The 24145-nt window shown below is 42.1% G+C and overlaps 1 protein-coding gene across 2 annotated transcripts in view; it reads left to right on the top strand.

The window, feature by feature from the left end:
• Positions 1–11854: 11854 nt before the first annotated feature.
• Positions 11855–24145, top strand: part of RPN2 (ribophorin II) — a 55006-nt gene continuing 42715 nt past the window's right edge. Inside the window, exons 1-2 of one of the 2 annotated variants that reach the window (XM_061207886.1) lie at positions 11855–12087; positions 15852–16045. In XM_061207886.1, coding sequence (XP_061063869.1) covers positions 12075–12087; positions 15852–16045 — 207 coding nt within the window. In that variant the 5' untranslated portion in view covers positions 11855–12074. Of the gene's footprint in view, positions 12088–12524; positions 12719–15851; positions 16046–24145 lie in introns of those variants that run through there. The other variant, XM_061207887.1, reaches the window with a different exon arrangement.

The raw sequence follows: 24145 nt of genomic DNA, 5'->3' as shown, positions 1-24145 counted from the left end.
GTGTATGGGAGTTTTAGTTGTGCATATCCTGCTCACCAACATTTACCTTTCTTTTTATTTTAGCCATTCTAGTGGGTGTATAGTTGAATCTCATTGTGGTTTTAATTTGCTTTTCCCTAATCATGATGATGGAGCATGTTTTCATGTGCTTATTTATTTATTTATTTAGGCTGCTCCAGGTCTTAGTTGAGGCATGTGGATCTTTGTTGAGGAATGAGGGATCTTTATTTGTGGCATGCGAACTCTTAGTTGCGGCATGCGAACTCTTAGTTGCGGCATGCAGACTCTTAGTTGCGGCATGCATGCGAGATCTAGTTCCCCGACCAGGGATTGAACCCGGGCCCCCTGCATTGGGACCGCAGAGTCTTTCCCACTGGACCGCCAGGGAAGTTCCTTCATGCGTGTATTTATAAATCTCCTTTGGTGAAGTGCTGTAACAGATTTTTCCCCCTCCCTTTCCACATTCTGTTCTCAGCTCTTTTAATGTGGATACTGAAGAGCCATGCACTGGGATGGGTCATGAGAAGACTGGCAAATGCCTTAAAATTCTTCTCTCTTTATGATGGCCCTGGCTGTCTCCTCAGCAGAACTGCCTCTCCTCTTGGTTGTTGGGAGCAGCACTCATTTAGCCCCTGCACATGGTCTTGCAGGGATGCTATAGACTTGAACAATCATGCACTGATCCATGCAATTTTCTCATGGACACCAACTATCTTTAATTCTTCTAGGCTGAACCCCTTGCCAGACCAAACTTTGGTTGATACCTGACAGTGGGTATTTTACTACTGGCTGGAGAGATCCAGGTGCAGAGCATGGGGAAATTCAGTGTGCTTTCGTTGTCTGAGACTTCCTTGTGGATCTTCTGAGCTGGCTGGTTGAACCATGTGGCAATCCACTGCTGCCAATTCTTGTGGAAGTGGGACTTTGGAATCATGCCATTTTGGCTGAGTCGTATGGCTGTGTAGAACCCTCTTTCCATGGAGTAGAGCCAAGCAGAAAGCTGCACTCATTCTCTAATCTGCATTATATCGTTCTGTTCTTCTTGATGTATTACTTGGAATCATTCTCAACCTATTTATCAGGTGTAGTCACTTCCAAACTAATTGTAAACTCTTGGAGGGCAAGGAATAACACTTCCAGGAAATTTGTATCCTTTTCAAAGCACCACAATGTTCTGTGTACAGAAGATCTTTGATACAGTCTATTGCTTAACAAACCTGTTAGCTGGTTAGCCTTCAATTCTGAAAACTAATCATCAGTCTCATCAGCCGTACAGATCTGTGGGTTGAAAGTGAGCTGCTCATTTTTCTGAAGTAGATAAGAAATCTCCGATTCAGAATTTTACAGCTCTAGAGAAACTGAAGGGAACATTACACAGATGAGAAAACCAAAGCATCAAAAAGTTAAGTGCGGGACTTCCCCGGTGGTCCAGTGGTAAAGAATCCGCCTTCCAATGCAGGGGACGCAGGTCCAATCCCTGTTCGGGTACCTAAGATCCCACATTCTGCAGGGCAACTAAGCCAGCGCGCCACAACTACTGAGCCCGCGTGCCTCAACTACAGAGCCCACGCACTCTGAAGCCCGCGCGCCACAACTAGAGAGAGAAAAACCACACGTCACAATTAGAGAAGCCCGTGTGCCCCAGCGAAAAGATCCCACATGCCTCAACGAAGATCCCACGTGCTGCAACTAAGACCTGACACAGCCAATAAATAAATAAACAAATAAGTAAATAATTATAAAAAAAGATTAAAAAAAAAAAGTTAAGTGCTTGCCTAAGTGCATCACCTCCTTTCTAAAGGCCTTCTGGATCCTTTGACATGGAAGTGACCACTCACACACCTATTCCTCTGTGCCCTTACTATACCTATTTAAACTTTTGTTACAGTCCCTGTCACAATTGATTGGCTGCAGGAACAGGGATTATGTCTTTGTCTTTGTCGCCCCAATTCCCAGGACACTGCCTGGAACTGTCACGTGCTTAATAAGGCAATGAATGAATGAGTTAGTGGCACAGTGTGGCTGGAGTTAAGTGCAAATAGGACAAAATACAATAATAAAAAAGGATACAATCATGTTACTCAAATGCAAAATGTGTGTTAGGTACCGCGTTATGTGGCTTACATTTATTTATATAATGCTCTCAACAGCTCTGTGAAGTAGATACAGCTATTCTCATTTTATAGTTGAGGAAACTGAGGCACTAAGGAGTTAAGTAATTTCCCAAACTCACACAGCTAGAAAGAGGCAGAACTGCACTTGAACCTAGGCATTTGATTAGAGTCTGCCTCAAAACTACTGCTTGATTATGCAGCATTGTCCTTACTGAGAAATTTAAATGCTGTTGCTCGCCTTTCTGCTCCTCTTTCAATTGGTTTTCAAGGGTGACTATATTTGTGGAGTACCCTGAGTATTTCTCCTCCATGCAGAGATACTGATACGAGAAGAGGTTGAGGGAATTGATAATATAGGTAAAGCCACTAAAATTTGTTAGCCAAGTCACTGAATGTGCATGGTCCCGATAATTTGTGATAAGGTCACGATACTTACATTTAGCATATGCACAATGTCTACTACGTGGCTGAGAATGAATGACTCTGTGGTTTCATCATAAGGCGAAGTTCGGCTGAGAGAAGACAAAGATCTTAGGAATGTCAGCTTCTCAAGTTCACTCTGAGTTTGTAGAAAAATGATAAAAACACAATTATGCATTATAATCTCATTTTATAATTGTAAAGGCTTTTGAAAAGTTTCTTGGAATGTTTTAAACAACTGACATCTCATTCAATCCGAGATTAGTTTTTTATTATGAGGAATGAATAAGTTACAGAGGATAAAATTCCTTGTCCACTGGTTCTGCCTGGGTTTGGGACCTCATTTTCCCTCCCAGCTAGATTTTACCAAGCGCTCCATGATGGCTCTCACCATCTTTAGTCTTTGCTTCCCCACCTACCCACCCTGTGTACTGCTGTCTGATTAAGGTCCTAAAGGTGTCCTCTGATGCTATTACTTCCAGCTCTCCTGATGTCATTAAAGTCATTATTTTGAGTCTTTGTTTCCTATTAAAATGCAAGTCCTGATTTGAACAATAAAATCTTTTGTATTATTCTCTTTTTCTGATTATAAACAGTTTCTGTCATAGAAACTTTGAAAAAATAAAGTATAAAGAAGAAAATAAAAGACACCAATAATTCCACATATCTTGAGAAAATTTCTTCCAGTCTTTTCTCCCCTGCATGTAGATGGTATAAACTGATAAGCTCTCTGGACAGTAAGCAGCAAATATAGCAAGAAGCTGACTTCAATGGCCTGACTCTCACCTGGATTAGTACAGCAAGCCAACATTGGGTTACACCACTCCAGTTCTGCCCCCTTCCAATCTATTCGTCCAGCTATCACCAGTTTCATCTTTATAAAATGAAAATTTGATCAGGTAACTCCCTACTAAAACTCTTTTCAATAGCACTCATGGAGGTCAAGGCCCTTCTCAATGTGATGGCAGCTAACCTCTTCAAATTCATCTTTTGCCTTGCCGGTAGCATTCTGAGCTTTAGCCCAATTAAGTTTGATGCTGCCCTTTCTTGCTTCTGGGCCTTTTCACCTTCTGAATTCTCTACACTTTTTGTTTACTGACTGAAATCTATATATGCATAAAGACTCGGATCATGCATTTTCTCCTGAAGCTGGGTCAGGTATCCTTCTAAGTATATCCATAAACCACATGTGCATATTGCTAACATGGTATTTGTGATACTCTGATAAAATTACCTTCTTATTCATCTATTTCCCTGGCTGGCTGTGGACTTAGGTCAAGGCACAGAATGGACTTTTTTTAAAAATTCACTGCAGCAATCCATCCCCTTTATTAACTACAAAGAAATCCTTTATAAAGCCCTGCTGACATGAAGTATAAAGAATAGTCCAAGTCAAAAGCGAAGACCAACATTCTGGCTTTAAGTCTTTTTAAAAAAATTTTATTGGCATTACACATAGAGAAAATGTAAAGCTTGTTGAATTTTCACAAACCAAAAACATCTGTGTATATACACTCAAGGGAAATGAAATCTGGATAAAGAGGTATCTGCACTCCCATGTTCACTGCAGCATTATTCACAGTAAATATGGAAACAACCTAAGTATCTGTTGACAAATGACAGACACCTTTGACACTGTGATTAAGATGTACCAGGCTTCTCTGAGTTCATCAGACATGCTCTGCTCCTTTCTGCCACAAGGTTGTTAAACATTTCATTTCCTACTTCTGGAACACTCCCTCCAATTCTAACTTCCCCTAGTTTCTCCTATTCATTCCTTAGATTTGAGCTCCTCAAGGGTTACGTCCTCAGAAATGCATTCCTTTATCCCCAGGTCAAGATAAGTTCTTCTGTTATGTGCTCCCATAGAATGAATGAATGTTTTACCTAAACAAGGAATACTGTATTAAGTAGGATAATACAGATCTATAGTTACTGACCTAGAAAAATTTTTTTCTCCCACCATCTCTGATGTGTGTTTTTCTATAATTACATGCATTTCTATGCACAGAAAAAAGTCTGAAAATATATATACCAAAATGTTAACAGGAGTTATCTTAGGAGAGGGGGATTAGGGAAGATTAACCTATAACTTTTATTACAGTTTTCTTTGTTTTTATAGGAAATTTATAATTTTTATAAACATAAGTATAAACATAAATATAATTTATAAGAATATGTAAATATATTTACTATAAATATAAAAATAAATATAAAAGTACTGTGGACAAAGAATGTCACCTGCCATTTCAGTAAACAAAGGATGCTGAAGCCATCAGCTGCCCCACATCTTCCCCTATGTAGAAAAGCACTAAAATCATTAACTTGAGATGTCTGTTTTTGAGATTAGCAGTCATCTTTTGATGTTTCACTACATGTTTGTTTGTTTTTTCCAGCAAAAACTCCTTCTTATCCTGGCTCCTCCCTTACCTCTTTGGAAGAGTCCCTCAGAGCTGTCAGAGACACTGTCATCCCAGGCTCTGGTCCTCAGTAAGGCCTCCGAAAAAACATAACTCTTAACTTGTAGGCTGTGCATTTTTTTTTCAGTTGACAGTATAAATATAAATAAATTTTACAAATAACTTTTACAGTATAAATTATTTATATAATAAATGTTTAAAATATGTGTCGGAAAGGAAGAATAATTTGGATGACTCAGAGGATTGCTGTGCATACCTTTAGTTCACCATTAAAAAACTCCAGGATGGATTGAATCAGCCTCTCAACAATGACCTCACCGAGGGGGCCCTGGTGGGTCAGGTGTCTGAAGGTGTCTGTGAGGGATTCCCAAGGGAGTCCAGGGATATCCGAGATGTCCGAGTCGGTAACACTGGAAGAAAGACATTGGATGACGCCTCTGTACTGTGTGAAGTCATATGGCTTAGTGGGGAGAACCACTGTACATCAGGATAGACAGGTCCTGTTCTCACCTTTACTATTTCCTCTGCAACCTTGGACAAGTCCCTTCCCCTCGAGTCTCAGTTTTCTCAATTACAAATTCAGTGTACTCTAAGGGCCTCCTAAGCTACAAAAACCTTTAAGACTGAGCAGTAGCAGGTTGGTTAAGAGCATGGACTTCTCTCAGTTTGAGACTAGTCTGAATCCTGGCTCTACCACTTACTAGTTATATGACATTTACTAAATTAGTTTGCCTCTTGAAACCTTAGATTCCTCACCAATAAAACAGCGTTATTGGAAGGATTAAGTGAGATAATTAAGTGAGATAATACATACCAATAAAACGGGGTTATTGGAAGGATTAAGTGAGATAAGTGGGAAAAGACTTATCCCAATCTGTGGTCCATAGTAAGCACTTAAATGGTAGATATTATTATTCAAATTCAAGTCTTTGACCCTGTGGTGACTAGAGCTTAAACTATAGCAGCCCTTGGTGCTGATCTCTTCCCATCGGAGCAGGCTGCAGAGTAAGTGCTTGAGGTATCTCCTTCCCAACCTGGGATATACTTTGGCCACAGGCTCCAGAGTCTGCCTCGGCTCGGATCCGTGTTCTGCCTCTTTCTAGCACTCTGACCTTGTGCGACCTTACTTTCTCTGGGCCTATTTCTACATTTCCAAAATGGGGATGATAACAAAACTTTCTTCATTTGGCTGATACAGAGCCGGCTCCAGTGAAGTGTTGGCAGATATTATTCTTTTGCTCACTGAGTGACAGTGATTATGGTGGCGTCATTGTCCTCTTCATGTAGCTTTACATCCTTGCCTCCTTCATTTTCTAATACCAAATTCCTTATTCCTATTGGGCCCACAGTCTTCCTAGTTTCTTCCTAACACATCTATTGTCTGAGGGTTTCTACCACTCTACTTTTGTACTCTTCTTGGTTTCCTGAACAGCCTCTTCTGCAAATTCCTCCTACTCCCTGCCACGTGCCTGTCGTCCACTAGAAGCCATGTTCTCGTTCACCTCTGATCTTTGCACAGGCTTTCCTGCTGCCTGCATGTTTCTTCTTCCTCTCCCCCACCTTCCCTTACCTCTCTTTGCCTAGCTAACCCCTACTCATCCATCAGAGCTCAGCTCCAGGATGGCTTTCCTGAATCCCCTCTTTGCCCCTGTTAGCTAAGTATCCTTCTAGCTGCTAATAAACCTTTCTCTGTCTGCTCCCTACTCCCTCCCCAACCCTTAATCATGCACATTATATTGAGCTCCAATCATTTGTTTATAAGTACACTGTGCCTGTTCTACAGCTAGATCAGTGTTAAGATCACAGTAGGGCTTCAATAAATATTTGTTGAATGAATGTACAAGTGAATGAATGTAGTTCCTTAGACATTGTAGTCTTTGCTCTCTCATGCACATGCTGTTCTACCCACCTGAAATGCTCTTCCCTCTACTTCTCACCTGGGTTGGTCTTTCATGGCCTGGAGGCCTCCTTTAGCTTTAAACGGCACCGTCTCAGACAGGTGTTCTCTGACAACCATCGTTTAAAGTAGGTTCCCATCGTCTTTATTTTTTGTCTCAGCCCCTTGTTCAATTTTTTCATAGTATTTACTGTAAACTTGTAATTACTTTATTTACTGTCTGTTTACTTTTTTTGGTCCTTTTCAGCACTATAATGTAAATTCTATGAGGGCGGAGACCATGTCGGTCTTGTTCACTGTTGTATGCCCAGCAACTGGTTCTCAATAAATGTTTGTAGAAAAAATGAAAGATAGTTATTCTGTAGTCTCATCCAGCTTCCATCCACACCTACCCTTCCCTTCTCAGAATCCTTCTAGCACTTAGACTCTGTCCAAGTCTTCAGTATCATCTGTCTTAGGACCAAGTTTAGATTACTATATGTCTAGAATAATGCATCTTATCTCATTTTGCCAATCATGTTCCAAGGTCTTAAAGTCAGGGACCAAATTCATTGTCAAAGTATAGTCAAGAGCTAGACTTGACTTGAAAAGATTCCCTTTGCCCTGCCCCTTCCCCCTTTCTAATATTTCCCCTTTTCACCTGTAAGTTCAAGGCTACTTGGGCCTTTTTTAATATCCTCTAAGTTGCTCAGCTGCAAATCCACACTTCCTGAATCATTGTCAGAAGCACAAGGGATCACTACTTCTTCCCGACTACAGATCCTAGGGATGAAGAGGGGATTAGAAAAATTAGTTTTTCAGGACTGCTTCTGTCTCATCACTCAAGTGCAAGCTTAAATGTCCCCTTCTCAGAGAGGCATTTATTGATCACCAATTTAGATTAAGTAAGCTTCTTCCCACCCTAGCCCCACATTTATTTTTTTCATAGTATTTAACAATTACCGACAATCACCAAGTTCATTTGTGTTTGTTTACTGTCTCCCATCAGACTATAAGCTCCATGAGGGAAGAAACCTTGTTGATGTGGTCACAGTTTTATCCCTGATAGGGACAAAGTAAAGGGTGATGAAAATAGTTAATCCCACTAAGGGATCATAAGTAAAGGAAAAAGTATTGGGAGACCCCTGTAAATTAATGATCACCTAAGAAAGCAGGTTTGCATAACCACAAAACCAAGCAGGCTTGCTTAGCAACAAAACTGTGCAACAGAAGCATGAGACATGCCCTAAAACAGTAAAACAATGGTGGAATGAGACCCACATCCTGCCCAGTGAGCTCAGTAAGTTAATGATTCCTAGAATATGCTCCTCTGGGCACACTAGAAACAAAAATATAAGGAAAAGGTGACATTATATTGAAACCTGAGATGACTTACCATTTTTAGTATATATTACCACCTTTTTGCTCATTTTCATCGTACCATGACAGTCCCAGTTTGACCATGTAGGGACAAGAAAACTCCCCCACCCGACGTGGAGGAGGTGGAGGAGCTGATGATGGAAGCTTGATGTCTACTCAAGAATGAGGAAGAAGGGGGCTTCCCTGGTGGCGCAGTGGTTGAGAGTCTGCCTGCCGGTGCAGGGGACATGGGTTCGAGCCCTGGTCTGGGAGGATCCCACATGCTGCGGAGCAACTGGGCTCGTGAGCCACAACTACTGAGCCTGCGCGTCTGGAGCCTGTGCTCTGCAACAAGAGAGGCCGTGATGGTGGGAGGCCCGCGCACCGCGATGAAGAGTGGCCCCCGCTTGCCACAACTGGAGAAAGCCCTCGCGCAGAAACGAAGACCCAACACAGCCATATATAAATTAATTAATTAAAAAAAATTATTAAAAGAAAAAAAAATACTGACTTTTTAAAAAAAAAAAAAAGAATGAGGAAGAAGGGGGTCTTCTCCCCCTCCCCACTTTTCCTTTGATTATAAAACTGTAGCCCACTAAGTTCTGAGCATGGCACCCTCTTGCCCACCCACTTGTAAACCTCACGAGTGCTCTATTCTAATAAATCACTTCTTATCATGTTGCCTCTCACTGAATTCTTTCTGCGTTGAGACATAAAGAACCAGAGCTCCTTGGAGCCCCCCGAAATGCATTGCTGTGGTTTCATCCCCAGTACCTAGCATACTGTCAGCCTCATGAGGAGTGAATGGATAGGTAAGAGATACTATGCCACTGTTCAAGAGACTGAGGTAGAACACCATCCTCACCTCCCTCAATCCCCTTTACTCTTTCTTACTTTTTCTTTTCTCTATAGCACACACCACCTTCTAATATATAATTCACTTGTTAATGATATTATTTATCATCTCTTTCCTCCTGCTAAAATGTAAGCTCCATGAGGGCAAGGATCTTTGGCTATTTTTAAAATTTTTTAGTTTTTCTTTTTGTTGTTGTTTTTTAATATATTTTTTCTTATTCTTTTTTAAAAATTTATTTCATTTTCTTGTTTGTACGTTTGGCTGTTTTGTTCATGAATGTATTCTAAGAGACTAGAATAGTGCCTGGCACATGGCAATGCTCAATAAATATTGATTCAGTGAATGACTGGATAGATCTATATTTGCTGAATGTTTAGCATATATTAGTGAATGAAAAAGCAAGTTGCCAATCTGTTTTCCAAAATGCCTGTTGCATTTATTTATTTTATTTGTTTATTTTTGGCTGCATTGGGTCTTCATTGCTGCATGTAGGCTTTCTCTAGTTTCGGCGAGCGGGGGCTACTCTTCATTGCGGTGCACGGGCTTCTCACTGCGGTGGCTTCTCTTGTTGCGGAGCATGGGCTCTAGGCATGTGGGCTTCAGTAGTTATGGCTCTCGGGCTCTAGAGCACAGGCTCAGTAGTTGTGGCGCACGGGCTTAGTTGCTCCGTGGCATGTGGGATCTTCCCGGACCAGGCCTCGAACCCGTGTCCCCTGCCTTGGCAGGCGGATTCTTAACCACTGCACCACCAGGGAAGCCCGCACTTTACATTTCTATCAGCAGTATATGAGAGTTTCAGTTGCTCCACGTAATTGCCAATATTTGGTATTGTTGATCTTTTTATTATTAACCGTTCCAGTGGATGTGTAGCAATATTTCACTGTGGTTTAATATGCAGTGCTGTTGGTCATCTTTTCATGTGCTTATTTGCTATTTGTGTATCTTTGATGAAGTGTCTACTCAAATCTTTTGCCCATGTTTTTTATTGGATTGCTTGCAAAAGTATGTTGGTAAATGTTTAAAAAAGACTCTCTAAGTGTAGTTCTGAAGTTTGATATTTTCATTTATATTAACGAGTAAGATGTAACTGAAACTTTAGAAGTGACTTCTTTTCTGAATGGGATAATAGTTTTCAAACAGGAGAAGAATATTTCCTCAAGTTTTTGTGCTATTGACAATGTGAAATTGATCGATGGGATATACTTTTAAGTTTAATCTCTATTAACATTTTCTCCAACATTAAGTAAGTTTACACAGTAACAAAGCAATAAGTCAAGCTCTGGTCTGTAGCATGTGCTGATTGCATTGGGTAAATATTCCCATTGTAGCCAAAATTCAGCTATCAATGTTACTGGGAAGAGATCTGTAGTAGCACACCATGATATAAGATTTTCACTATTTAGATACTATAGATATAAGCTACCACAAAAACACAGATGATGGTAAAATACAGCAAAATAATTAGGAAATGATGACTTTGGTTTTCAATATACTTTATTTCATTGTAAGTGCGTATAGTTTAATTTTTCTAAATAGCTGTATTTAACAACCAATTTGCAAAATTCCTTTTATTTATATATATGTTTATTGAAGTATAGTTAATTTACAATGTTGTGTTAGTTTCTGCTGTACAGCAAACTGATTCAGTTATACATATATACTCTTTTTCATATTCCTTTCCATTTTGTTTTATTACAGGATATTGAATACTGTTCCCTGTGCTATACAATAGGACCTTGTTGTTTATCAAAATTCCTGATAAATTTAACAGTTGACTCTCCCAAGCCAGTATGAGGCTTCAGCATATTGGTTGTCTTATTACTGAGTTGGAAGAGTTCTTTATATATTCTAGATCAGTGCTGTCCAACAGAATTTTCTGTGGTAATGGAAATGTTCTATAATTCTGCACGGTCCAACATGATCTCCACCAGCCACATGTGGCTACTGAGTGCTTGAGATGAGGTAAGTACAACTGACAAACTGAATTTTTAATTTTAATTAATTTAAATTCAAATTAAAATATCCACATATTTAATGGCTAGTATACCATACCCAACAGCACAGTACCAGACATAGAAAGAACTGACTCTCCCTTATTTGGGATAGTAATTTCCGGGACACTAATTATAGTAAGAGTTATCGCATAGTGAATACTTTATATGGTCATAATAGTTAAAAGCACAGATTATGGAGTCAGACTGTCCGGGTTCAAATATTTTAGTTTCCTTCTCTATAAAATGGGAATACAAATAGTGCATATTTCACAGAATGGTGATGAGGAGTAAATGAAATAGTGTACGTGGAGTGCTCAGTACACTGTCGGGCTATCTCGTAAACGCCCAATAATCGGAGTTAGCTATTACTGAGTTCTTAGATAAGTCATTTCCTTTTTTGAGCCTGTTACTTCGTCTGTAAAATTGGGCTAATACTCTCCTCATACAAATGCTGTGCAAATCAGTAAAAAATCACTCGTAGGTCAGTTATTAAGAACCGAAACAATCTTTGGAGAAAGTTGCCATAATTTTCTAATGAAAAGTTGCCATAATTTTAAATTTTCTAACAAAACCCAAAACCCCTCGAACGTTGCTGGCCCTTCCCCACCGGACCCTTCCTATTCCTTTAAAATCGGCCGGGCTGCAGAGAGACGACTGAGTGACAGTGTAATTGGCCAATCACAGGAGGCCACGTATGAAGCCCGCCCCAAGGCCTCGTCCAACCGCGTGCCGGCAGCGCCCGGAATGGGACTGTTGCAAGGCGGTCGGTTCCAAGTGGGCCAGGGCGCGGGGGGGAAGCGGGCCTGTACTCGAGGACTGCAGCGCACTGTGCGCGCGAGGACTGGAATTCCGGCCGCAGTTGCTGGGAGCGGCCCGGCCCAGCGGAACGGCGGGGACTGACCTGTGCCTAGAGCCCATCCCAGCACGCGGGGTCTGACGCGAATCCCTGGCGTCCCCTCCGGCGCACTCTTGGAGCCACTTTCCCGAGCGGAAGTCCGCCTGTGTCTCGGGCCCTGGTGGGACCTGCTAGGAGGAATGGCGCCGCCGGGTGAGGCGTTGCGCATGGCTCGGCAACGGGGTCCCGCGGCCCGCAGGCCTTGGCGAATGGGCCCTCGCCCGCGGGAGACTAGTGCTCGCCACGCAGGAGCCAGCTAGGCGGGAACCCCTTCCCCTGCGGGGCAGGGGCAGGGGCAGGGGCATGGGCATGGGCACGGGCTCGGGCTCGGGCTCGGGCTCGGGCTCTTGGGGTGGAGGGTCTGACGAAGGGTTGGCCAGCGGGTGGGACTGCCGCGGAGGAGGGGTTGGGTACGGGTGCGGCGCGGAGCTACGGGTCCCCCCGAGGCCCAGCCAGGGACCGCGGCCGCGGATAACGTTCGGGCTGGCATAACTCATTCATTTGACTTGCGCGGGCTTCTGGGCCAGGAGGCGTAAGAGTGAGCTTTTGGCCAAATCGTCCTTTTTTTGGACCATGGTTTCCTCTTTAATGAAAGGGGCAAGACAATCAGTCACCTCTGCTTGGGAGCTTAGAGCCTGAGTCCTGAAGTTAAGAGTCTCCGGTACAGACTTGCAGTCTGCCACGTATTCGTTAATGTGACCCTGTGAAAGTTGCTTAACTTCTCTGCCCCTCAGTTTCTCATCTGTAAAATAGGTTAGTCAGCTTATCTACCTCATGAATTACGGTGAGTGTTAAATCAGATAATCTCCTTGCATAGCGTAGAGCAGTGCGGCACTAAGTAAGCACTCAGTAAGCTTAACTATATTGCTAGGTATTTAGTGGGCACTGTGCAGGATGGAACCTCATGTAGTCTCACAACAACTTGGGAAATGTGTACTGTTATTATTTCCATTTGACAAACGGAATATCAGAGAAGGGAAGTAACTTGCCGCAGGTAACAGTGAATAAGTCAGTGAGCTCACTGCTCCATTATTTGAGAGGTTGAGGATAATAGAGTTCCTACAGTTTGGTTCTCAGCTAGTTGTTTGTCTTAGGGTAGGTAACTATTTCTGAGACTCAATTTCATGGTCTGTAAACCGCACTCGGCTGTTGTGGGGATTTAATGACCAAATGGATGCAAACTACTTAGCATAGTGTGGGCATACCGTACACATGTTAAGTGCTCAAATTTTAGACCCCGCAGTTGTTATGATTAATATGAGGTGGGAATATCAGGATTCTGGCACAGATGCTGTGTTAGGGGAACTTACAGTCGAGCTGGCAAAAGCTAGTCATAGTTACTCACTAGATCTTAAGGTATTGAGTGCGTGCATATATTCAAGGCACTGGGGATTCAGCATAAGTATCTTGATTCCTCTTTTACATCTTTCGACCCATTATCAATTCTGGTTTTAACTTTGAATTCTAGCCAGACTTCAACCACTTCTCAGTACCTCCATTGCTGTCACGCTGGCTTAGACCACCAACATCTTTTTTCCTGGGTTATGGCAGTAGTCTTCTATCCTTACTTCTCTATAATCTCAACACAGTACTGTTTATTCTCAACACAAAGTTCCTTTTAAAATGTAAGTCGAGTCACTCCTCTGCTCAAGATTTTCCCGTGGCTCCCGTCTCACTTTATAAAAGCCAAAGTCCCTATAATGCCCTCTGGATTTGGCCTCTGCTACGTCTGTTACCTCTCCCTACTTCTCACCCCTTGCTTAATTCTCTCCAGCCATATTGTTCTCTTTGCTAATGCAGAAAACACCATCTGCACTCCTGATTCAGGGTATTTCCCCTTGCTTTTCTTGGGATAGTTTCCCTCCAAATATCTTTATGACTTGCTCCTTCTTTTCCTTCAGGTTTACACACAATATCTTTATTTCTTAGGGCTTCACAGGCTACCATATTTAAAATTACAGCTCTTCCCGGATATTCCTTCTGTGCTTTATTTTTCTCCATAGCACTTTTCACCTTCTAAGATGATAAATCATGTTTCATAATTATTTTGTGTAATGTCTTTCTTTTCCAACTAGAATGTAAGCTCCATGAGTTTAGGGGTTTTTGTTCTGTTTCCTGTTGTGTTTTATTTTTTTTGTTTGTTTTTTTTTTATTTTATGGCTGTGTTTGTTCTTCGTTTCTGTGCGAGGGCTTTCTCTAGTTGGGGCAAGCGGGGGCCACTCTTCATCGCGGTGCGCGGGCCTCTCACTATCGCGGCCTCTCTTGTTGCGGAGCACAGGCTCCAGACGCGCAGGCTCAGTAATTGTGGCTCAGGGGCCCAGTTGCTCCGCGGCATGTGGGATCTTCCTAGACCAGGGCTCGAACCCGTGTCCCCTGCATTGGCAGGCAGATTCTCAACCACTGCGCCACCAGGGAAGCCCTCCTGTTGTGTTTTTAACACCAAAAATAGTGCTTGGTACATAGTAGGTTTTTAATAAATATTTGATGAATGATGATCCACATTATAAGATCTCTTTCTAGTTTTTTTCAAGAGCTTTTGCATTCTTTAGGTTATTTAACACACACGAGGACTTAAATAGCACTAACACTCATGCCCCTAGTGTAGGCATCTCTTCTACAACATTCTGTAAAAAATAGTGGAGTGCGAACTCCATAGATAGACCTGGGTTTGAGTCCAAGATTGGCTATCTCCAAGCTGTTCTGGTCCTCAGTTTTTTTATTTATAAAATACCTTTTTTAAGGGGTTCTAGTTCAAACTAAATTTGATGCTATAGGCAAAGGAACATTAATCATTAATGTTAACCTTGTGATTACTGTTACTTGGAAGGCAGACTGTTCATGAAGCTGCCCATTTGAAAGTGTTTTTTCCAAATGAAAAGTAGAAATGTTCCACTCCTATGATTTCTGTCTGTCCCCTGGGGCATAATGGATGAGGATTGATTTTTTTTTCCATTTATTCAGCAAATATTAATTCAGTACTGCTATGTGCCAAGCAATGTGCAAGACCTGGAATTACTGGGATGAATAAAAGCAACGGTCTCTATCCTCATGAAGCTTACAGTTTAGCAGAGGAATCAGACATTACTAATTTTAGTTGTGAAAAAGTCTACATAGAAGTGCAGGTTGCTGTGAGCGGATATAGGAACAACAACAACAATAATGTAATAGAAGGAGTAGCTAACATTTATATAGCACTGATCTCTATATGTGCCAGTCACTAACATTTTCTGTATTAACGCATGTAATCCTAACAACCCTGAGGTGGATACTGTTATTATCCCACTTTACACTTGAGAAAACTGAGGCACAGCTGGTCACATTGTAACTGCCATGGCCACCTTGCTAAGAAGTGACAGAGCTAGGATTTAAACCTGGCCCCAGAAACCTCGTTCTTTGCTACTTTATAGTACTGGGACCTCATCCAAAGGAGGGCTGTTGGGAGGCTTCTTAAGGAAGAGATACTCGAAATCTGAAAGTCGAAATTAAGCAGGAGAAGGCATGCAAAAGAGCTGGGTGGGAAAGAACACGACTACTTAGAGGAACAGAGAGGAGGGCAGAGAGCAACAGATGAAAGAGTGGGGGAGGAGATCTGGTTGGGAGACGGGCAAGGCCACGGGGAGGATTCAGGATTGGGTTTGTCCTAAGAGGCATACGAGTTACAAATGTACTTGAGACGGGAATGCCATGATGAGTCCCTTGCTTTAGAAGCACAGAGGCTGCTGGGAGGACTCGTTCAGAGAGTTGAAGACCATGCCCACCACTTCCCCAAGGCATGTCTCCAGGTTGAACCTCCCAGTTCCCTCACGCTTCCTCACATAATTTGGTTCCCAGACCTTGGTGTGCCTCATCATTGGAACTTTGTATAGAACTTTGGAATAGTGTGGAGTGTATTTATTTAATAGTCGTTTCCCCCCAAGGTTCAAGCACTGCCTTCCTGTTGGCCCTGACAATCATAGCCAGCGCCCATGCTCTGACGCCCACTCACTACCTCACTAGGCATGATGTGGAGAGACTGAAAGCCTCGCTGGATCGCCCTTTCACAAGTTTGGAATCTGCTTTCTACTCCATCGTGGGACTCAGCAGCCTTGGTGCCCAGGTGCCAGATGTAAAGGTAAAGACCACTTTTGTCTTGGTGGTCTCATCCCTTCACTGGATTCCTTTTGTGTACTTCAAAACTAACTCTTGGTCATTTGAGGATAACCAAGGCTGACCCAATATAATTAATATTTATATCAATCTGACAGATCCCTTTTTTTTTGTTTTTTGAATGCCTAATATATGTTAGGACCATGCCAGGTGTTTTAGTAGAATATAAAGGAAAGCAAGTCATAGATTCTTTAGAAACTTTTACTGTAGCTTTTACTGAAACGTTTACAGTGAGACTGTACTTGTTAAGTGTCCTATGTGTGTCCCTAATAAATAATAAAGGAGTTCAAGATGGGGAGCATTCACCTTTATTGAACACTGACAGTCACAGCATCAGGCATTTAGATATACTTTTTGGACCTTTGAGGAGGAAAATGCATCATAACTGAAACCTTTCTTGGATTTAGGAACAGTCTTAAACTGTGAATTTACATTTTATTCATTACAGCAGCACAGACAGCTAGGGTAAGGAATTAGCGCCAGGTTTCTCACATAAACCTTGTGTATTAGTTTTCTAAGGTTGTGTAACAAATTACTGTAAACTTAGTGATTTAAAACAACATTCATTTATGACTGGATAGTTCCGTAGGTCAGAAGTCCAGGCAGGCTTGGCCAGGCTCTCTGCTTAGTGTCTCATGGGTCGAAATGAAGGTGTTGGCCAGGCTGGGCTCTTACCTGGAGGCTCTGGGGAAGAATCTACTTCAAGCTCCTTCAGGTGGTTGGCAGAATCCACTTCCTTGTGGTTGTAGGTCTCAGGTCCCCGTTTTCTTGCTGGCTGTGAAGCCAAGGACTGCTCTCTGCTCCTCAAGGCACCGAATTTCTTCTCATCTTCCCCCTCCCCATTTAAGTCAGTAATGGCATGTCGAGTCCTTCTTACTCTTCAAGTCTCTCTGACCTCCTGCTCCCAGTCGGAGAAAACTCTGCTGTTAAAGGACTTACCTGCTTGGGTCAGGCCTACCTGGATAATCTCTAAATTTTAAGGTCAGCTGATTTGGGGCTTTAATTACACCTGCAAAATCCCTTCATGGCAGTTGTCTATTAGTTTAAATAAATAATCAGTAGATGGATATCTAAAGATGGCATCTTTAGAATTCTGCCTCTCCTTTCTTGTATTAGTGTAGAAATGACCCCAAATCTGAATGACTTATGACTAAAGTTTATTTTTTGCTCTTACTCTATGGCCATCAAGGGTCAGCTGGGGCTTTGCTCCATGTTTCTTCAGTCTAAGATTTAGCCTGGGGACTTCGCTGGCGGTCCAGTGGTTAAGACTCCACACTCCCAATACAGGGTGCGCGGGTTTGATCACTGGTCAGAGAACTAAGATTCCGCATGCCACAGGGCGTGGGCACCACCCCCACCAAAGGAAAAAAAAAAGGGATTTAGCCTGATGGAGGAGTCTCTTTCTGGACTGTGTACAAATGAAAGCATAGCTTTTAAAACTTCTGCTCAGAAGAGATACTTGCCACTTCTTTTATCTTTATTTCTTTGCCTAAAGCAAGTCCCTTGGCCATGCCTGGGTTCAACAGGTTAGGGAAATGTAATCTTCTGCAGAGGACAGTGCATTTTAGTGAGCAGTAACTTGTCTAATTAGCCGCTTAGTCCCTTTGCCTCAGGCCTGTCCTGGGATCCTCCCTGGCTCTCAAAGCTCCTGCCCTTTGCTTCCTTCAAGATCAGTGGTTCTTCTTGTGAGGAGGGTGGTGAGTACCTGACCCACTGGATTGACAGTTTAGCCCACTTTTGTATGAACTACTATTGCTAGGTTGTTTACTGCCCTGGGCTAGGCCCTGGGCATGCAGTGATGGATCAACTAGTCAAAATCACTGCCTTCAGAGAGCTTACAGTCTAGTGCGAGTTAAAAGAACAACAGCTCTTTTTGTTTCAATCTTTTATTATGGAAGTTTGCAAACATTCACAAAAGTGGTGGGAACATATAATGAGCTCTTCTCATACCATTTGCCAGTTTGAACAAGTGTTCACATTTTGCCATTTTTATTGCATTTACTCTCCCTCTGCTTATTTATTTTATTTTTTTGCTGGTGTGTTTTATAGCAAATACCAGACATATTTGACTTACATCTATACTTTTTTTAACATGACAGTCCTTTTATTTCACCTAGCAAGATTAATAATAATTCTTTAATGTCATTTAATTCCCAGTCTGTGTTTAGTCATCTTGAGCTAACAAAAAATGTTGGTTTGAATCAGGGTCTAAACAAGGTCCACACATTGCATTTGTTGATGTTTCTCAAGACCCTTTTCATCTATAACAATCCCCGCCCCCATCTTTTATTTATGGAACAAGCCAGGTCACTTGTCCTGGAGAATTTTCCACATTCTGCTTTTGATTGATTGCATCCTCATGCTGTTTTTGAACATATTTCCTTATCTCTTTAATTCCTATAAACTGATAGTTAGCTCTTGAGGCTTAATTATAATCAGGGTCAGTTTTCTTGGCAGAAATAGTTCATAGGCAGTGCTGTGTGCTTCCTATCAGTGGATGCATAATATCTGATTGTTTCATTTTTAGTTATGATAAAGTTGAATCAGTGGATTCAGGTGTTGTCACACTAATCTATCTGTTGTACACAGTGTATAGTAGGGACTTGTTTTTTATCCATTCTGGCAATCTCTGTCTTTTAATTGGGGATTTAGTTCATTTATATTTTTTTGTAACTATACTGTTGGGTTTAAGTTTACCATCTTGTTTTCTATTTGTTTATCCATTTTTTTCCTCCTCCTTTCCTGTCTTAGATTGAATCTTTTTTTAAAAAATATTCCAGTTTATCTCTTCTATTGGCTTTTTAGCTTACTTATTTTTTTAGAGGTTGCTCTAGAGATTGTAATATGCATCTTAACTTATCACAGTATACTTTGAATTATTATTTTGCCACATCACGAATAAGGAAGGGACCTTATAACAATATATTTCTCTTTAGACTCCCATCATTTGTACTATTGTCATACTTTTTACATTCTTTCAAGGGTCACGCCTTGTTCTGTCTGTTGTCCAGCATCTCAGCTTCATCTATTTTGTTCAGTTTTACAGTTATTTATGACAGGCTGGTAAATTCAGTACGTTTATTTCTGTCCTGGTCAGAACTGGTAGTACCTGTTGATGTCTTGCAATCCATTGCAATTGTTATTGTTTTTGATGCTCAAAATGTCCCATTTTTGCCAGTGGGCCAGAATGTCTCTGTGTGTGTGTTTTGTTTGTTTCTATGTAATCCAGTAGTCTGAGAGTTTCTGATGTCCTTGGCTTAAATATTTTCTGGCCGAGACTAGAATCAGTAATTGTTATTATTTATTGAATGTCTCATATGTGCCAGGTACCCTGGATATGTTATCTTGAGTTGTCTTCATTCTATATGGTCAGAAATATTATCCTGTAATAGAGGAGGAAATGCAAGCTCAGAAAGGTTAAGAAAATTGTCCAGTGTCTGCCAACCATCATCTGAATAATGGCCCCCAGGGTCAAATCCAGCTTGAAGCCTGTTTTTGTAAATAAAAGTTTACTGGAACACAGCCACGCCCATCACTCACATATTGCTATGGCTGCTTTTGCACTTTAAAGGTAGAGTTGAGTAATTACTGAAGAGACTTATCTGGCCCCAAAAGCCTAACATTTACTCTCTGGCCCTTTACAGAAAGTTTGCTAATCCCTGCTATATGAGAGCTGTGCTTATTCAGATTTCTTCCTGACAGCTATCTCTTGTTGCTGCCCAATATTTCCTTCCTGTGTGTGACTGTTAATGAAACAGACTTCCCTCATGTTGTTGTTGTTGTTGTTGTTTTAACACTTGATTTTTATTATTTTTTTATTTATTTTATTTATTTTTGACTGTGTTGGGTCTTCGTTTCTGTGCGAGGGCTTTCTCTAGTTGCGGCAAGTGGGGGCCACTTTTCATCGCGGTGCGCGGGCCTCTCACTGTCGCGGCCTCCCTTGTTGCGGAGCACAGGCTCCAGACGCGCAGGCTCAGTAGTTGTGGCTCACGGGCCCAGTTGCTCCGCGGCATGTGGGATCTTCCCGGACCAGGGCTCGAACCCGTGTCCCCTGCATTGGCAGGCAGACTCTCAACCACTGCGCCACCAGGGAAGCCCCCCTCATGTTGTTTTGAACCCTCCAGGTCAATGTACCTCCTAATAAAATTAGTTTTGTTCAAGAGAAAGGAGTACAGGCAGCAGAGTCGCTAGCCCAAGTTTTTAATTCTGGCTCCATCTCTCTGTAAAATGGGAGTTGTGATGCCTTCCTCATGGGATCATTGTAAAGATAAAGTGAAATCATATTATGCCTAGTAAGTGACTGGCCCACGAAAGGCCCTTTGAATGGTAGCTATTATTATAATTAATATTTTAAAAGTTTTGCTTCTATTTATAATTTATTCAGGTGAGTTCAGACAATGCTGCTGCAGATACTGTATGGAAGGCCCACAGTGTCTGTAAAGGGCTTGGGAAAGAGAGAGAACAGACAATTGGGAGACATAGGGTGGAGCAGTCTTGACCAGTAGAGGTTTTGTATCGGAAGGTGTAGGAGATAAAATTGGAATATTAGGCTAATGTTAAATTTTGGCAGATCTGAATGCAGGATGAGAGTTTTCTGCTGGTCTGTTTCAAAATTCTGTGGGACCATAGGATTCCGTCCAGGGGCCTCCTGGAGGAGTGAGGAGTGAGGCGCTCTCACTCTAACTGAAATGATACTTTTTAAAATTAATTAATCAATCAATCAGTTAATTAATTAATTTTTGGCTGCGCTGGGTCTTCGTTGCTGCATGTGGGCTTTCTCTAGTTGCGGTGAGCGGGGGCTACTCTTTGTTGCGGTGCATGGGCTTCTCATTGCAGTGGCTTCTCTTGTTGCAGAGCATGGGCTCTAGGCGCACGGGCTTCAGTAGTTGTGGTACGCGGGCTCAGTAGTTGTGGCTCGCTGGCTCTAGAGCACAGGCTTCAGTAGCTGTGGCGTATGGGCTTAGTTGCTTCGCGGTGTGTGGGATCTTCCCGGACCAGGGCTTGAACCCGTGTCCCCTGCATTGGCAGGCCGATTCTTAATCACTGTGCCACCAGGGAAGCCTCAAATGATGCCTTTTTATCTGTCTCATGATTTAGAGCTGCACGTGGATTTAGGTTGAACTCATGCCCCTATAGATGTTCTCCGCTGATGTAATGAGTTTGAGGGCACGTTGGTCAGGGCTGAAGACGTAGGCTGAAGCCATCCAGACAGCTGCAGTGCAGTGTGATTTGGTGGTAATTGCGTGATTAGCTGTGGGCTTTTTGTTCATAATACAGGCTCTAAAGTCACATTGGTTGGCTTCAAGATCTTGACTTCACAACTACACCACTGAGTAACCTGTGCAGCTTACCGAACCTTTCAGAATCTTTGTTTTCTCGTCTGTAAGATGGAGATAGTTATAGTACTCAGCTCACAAGTGATGGATGTAGGTTGGTTGGCATGGTGATGGCATGTAGTAATGGGTGTAATCAGTATTAGCTCTTAGTAGTACTATTACATGGTAGTAGCGGTAAATATATGTTGATTGACATTTTATTTTTTCTCCTACTGTCATCCCCATTGCTTAATGCCTAATGAAGAGGGTGTTCCACAAATATTTGTTGAATGAATGAATTGTAAACTTTAGCTTAATAGAAATGAAAGCTCTCTAAATGTGCCTCTTAATCGGAAAATAAATGGGTTAATCACGTACTTCATTCTAATCACTTATGAAATGTGCTGTGGTGATGGTGTGATGTGTACATTGTAAGCAGTGGAAGGAAGGGAGTTGTATGGACATTTTGGAGCTGGTGAATTTCCTTATTAGAGGTGCACACTAAAGAAATCCATTGAGAGAGAGTCTCTGTTACTGTCACTTCCATGTAGTGGGACGTGTCCTGCTCAGCTGTTGTTGCTTTCAGCTGAGTAGAGAGAACTCCCTCAGTTCTGCTAGATGCACTGAGTTGGTTGTTCTCACAGATAGATCATTAGGGGAGATTTTGGTTATTTTGTCAAAAGAGACTCAGCAGCAGAACTGAGAGGAATGGGGGTCTAATAAGAATATGAGAGTAGAGTGCAGCTCTGGGAACAGTGGAGTGTGGAATGAGAGTTGATTTTAGGTGTTATGAAGACTGAACATCTTTCATTTTGGTATCAAGTACTGTGTATGTATATTTTAAAAACATAAGCACATGAGAACGGCGATTTTATAGATTTTTTTAAAAAATAAATTTATTTTATTTATTTATTTTTTGGCTGTGTTGGGTCTTCGCTGCTGCACGCGGGCCCTCTCTAGCTGCTGTGAGCGGGGGCCACTCTTCGTTGCGGTGTGCTGGTCTCTCATTGTGGCGGCCTCCCCTGTTGTGGAGCATGGGCTCCAGGCACGCAGCTTCAGCAGCTGTGGCACATGGGCCCAGCAGTTGTGGCTCTCGGGCTCTAGAGCGCAGGCTCAGTAGGTGTGGTGCACGGGCTTAGTTGCTCCGTGGCATGTGGGATCTTCCCAGACCAGGGATCTTCCCAAACCTATGTTACCTTGTGGGGTTAAGAATCCCCACAGGCGGATTCTTAACCACTGTGCCACCAGGGAAGTCCCTATAGATATTATTGCTTAGCTTTTTATAAGACTTAGGAACATTGAGGGTTATTTTGTATTTGTTTTAATGAAAATATTAAGTAAATGGGAGACATACTATGCAAAAATTGTGATGGTAGATTAGATTCTAATGACTGAAATCAGGACACATTAGACAGTGTTCACAGGTTGTCAGTCAATCAGGCACTTTCCTGATCTGTGAAAGGGGATAAGAATATCTACCTTATAGAGTTGTTGTGAGAATTAAATGTGATATTAAGTGTAAAGTGTTTAGCTCAGTATCTGGCACATGGTGAGTGCAAGGTAAGTATATCTGTATCCATTCAACAAGTACTGAGTGCTTGTTGAGGGCCAGGCACTCAGCCAGTTACTGGGAATAGCAGAGAAGCAGGCACTCCTTCAGGCAGTAATCATTTTATGGAGCATCTGCTATGTGCAAGGTATTATGCTAAGTGCAGAGTAGCTCATTATCTAGTGAGAGAGAGGAACCATAACAGAGAGACCAGGTGTGAGTACAGAGACACATGTAACGTGTAGTGCGTGGAAAGTGCCAGGGGAGTCCAGAAGAGGGAGCTGCTCACTCACCCCGTCTGCTGAGAACACTTACTCTTAGTCCTAACCTTGTACAGGGGGAATTACCGTCTGTGCTGGCTGCTACACGATTCCTTTAGTCATTCATCAGATGTCTAGTGAGTTTCTGCTGTGTGCTGAGCATGATGCTAGGCACCGGGGATTCAGTATTGAACAACAAAAAGAGCGTCTGCCTTTTGGAATGTATCCTCTAATAGTGGAGACAAGCATTAGTCGTGTAATAAATACATACATGAATATTTATAACAATGGTAAGTTTTATGAAGGTGAGATGTATGGTGTTATAGGTGTGAAATAGGGGACTTTGACCTGGTCAGGGAAGGCACTTCTAAAGAAATCTCTGAACTTAAATCTCACTCTATATACCCCTAAATTACAACTCCTTGAGAGCAGGAACTTTGTTGATTTCATTTGTTGTGTATTTCCAGTACCTAGAGAGCACCTGGCAGGTGGTAGTACTCAATAGCTGTTTATTAAATGAAGGAAGGTATGATGGATCTGAATTCTAAAGGGAAAGTAGGACTTAACCAGGAGACGGGGAGGGAAGGGACTTTAGCCAGAGGAAATAGCATGTACAAAGGACCTGTGCAGTTAGGGAGCAGATTACATTTGAGAGACTGAGAGGAGGTTGTGTAAGAACAGAGAATGCGAAAAAGCTAGAGAGGAAGGCTGGGGCTAAGCCTCCGTGCCTTGGTAGTCAGAGGGAAGATTTTGCTTTTTCTCTAAAGAGAAGTTGATTTTAAGCAGCAAGTATCAGGATCTAGTTTTCATTTTGGAAAGGTTTCTCTCCTGCCTTGTGGAGGACAGACTTTCGCAGGGGAATATGGGTCAAGATTGAATGCTGGCGGGGTACAAAAGATAACACCTGGACTTCTGACTTTTGCCACATGGATGGATGGTTG

This window comes from Eubalaena glacialis, chromosome 13 (genome assembly GCF_028564815.1).
Source record: "Eubalaena glacialis isolate mEubGla1 chromosome 13, mEubGla1.1.hap2.+ XY, whole genome shotgun sequence".
In the NCBI taxonomy this organism is placed as follows: Eukaryota; Metazoa; Chordata; class Mammalia; order Artiodactyla; family Balaenidae; genus Eubalaena; species Eubalaena glacialis.
This window is presented reverse-complemented; position numbering and strand designations above follow the sequence as displayed.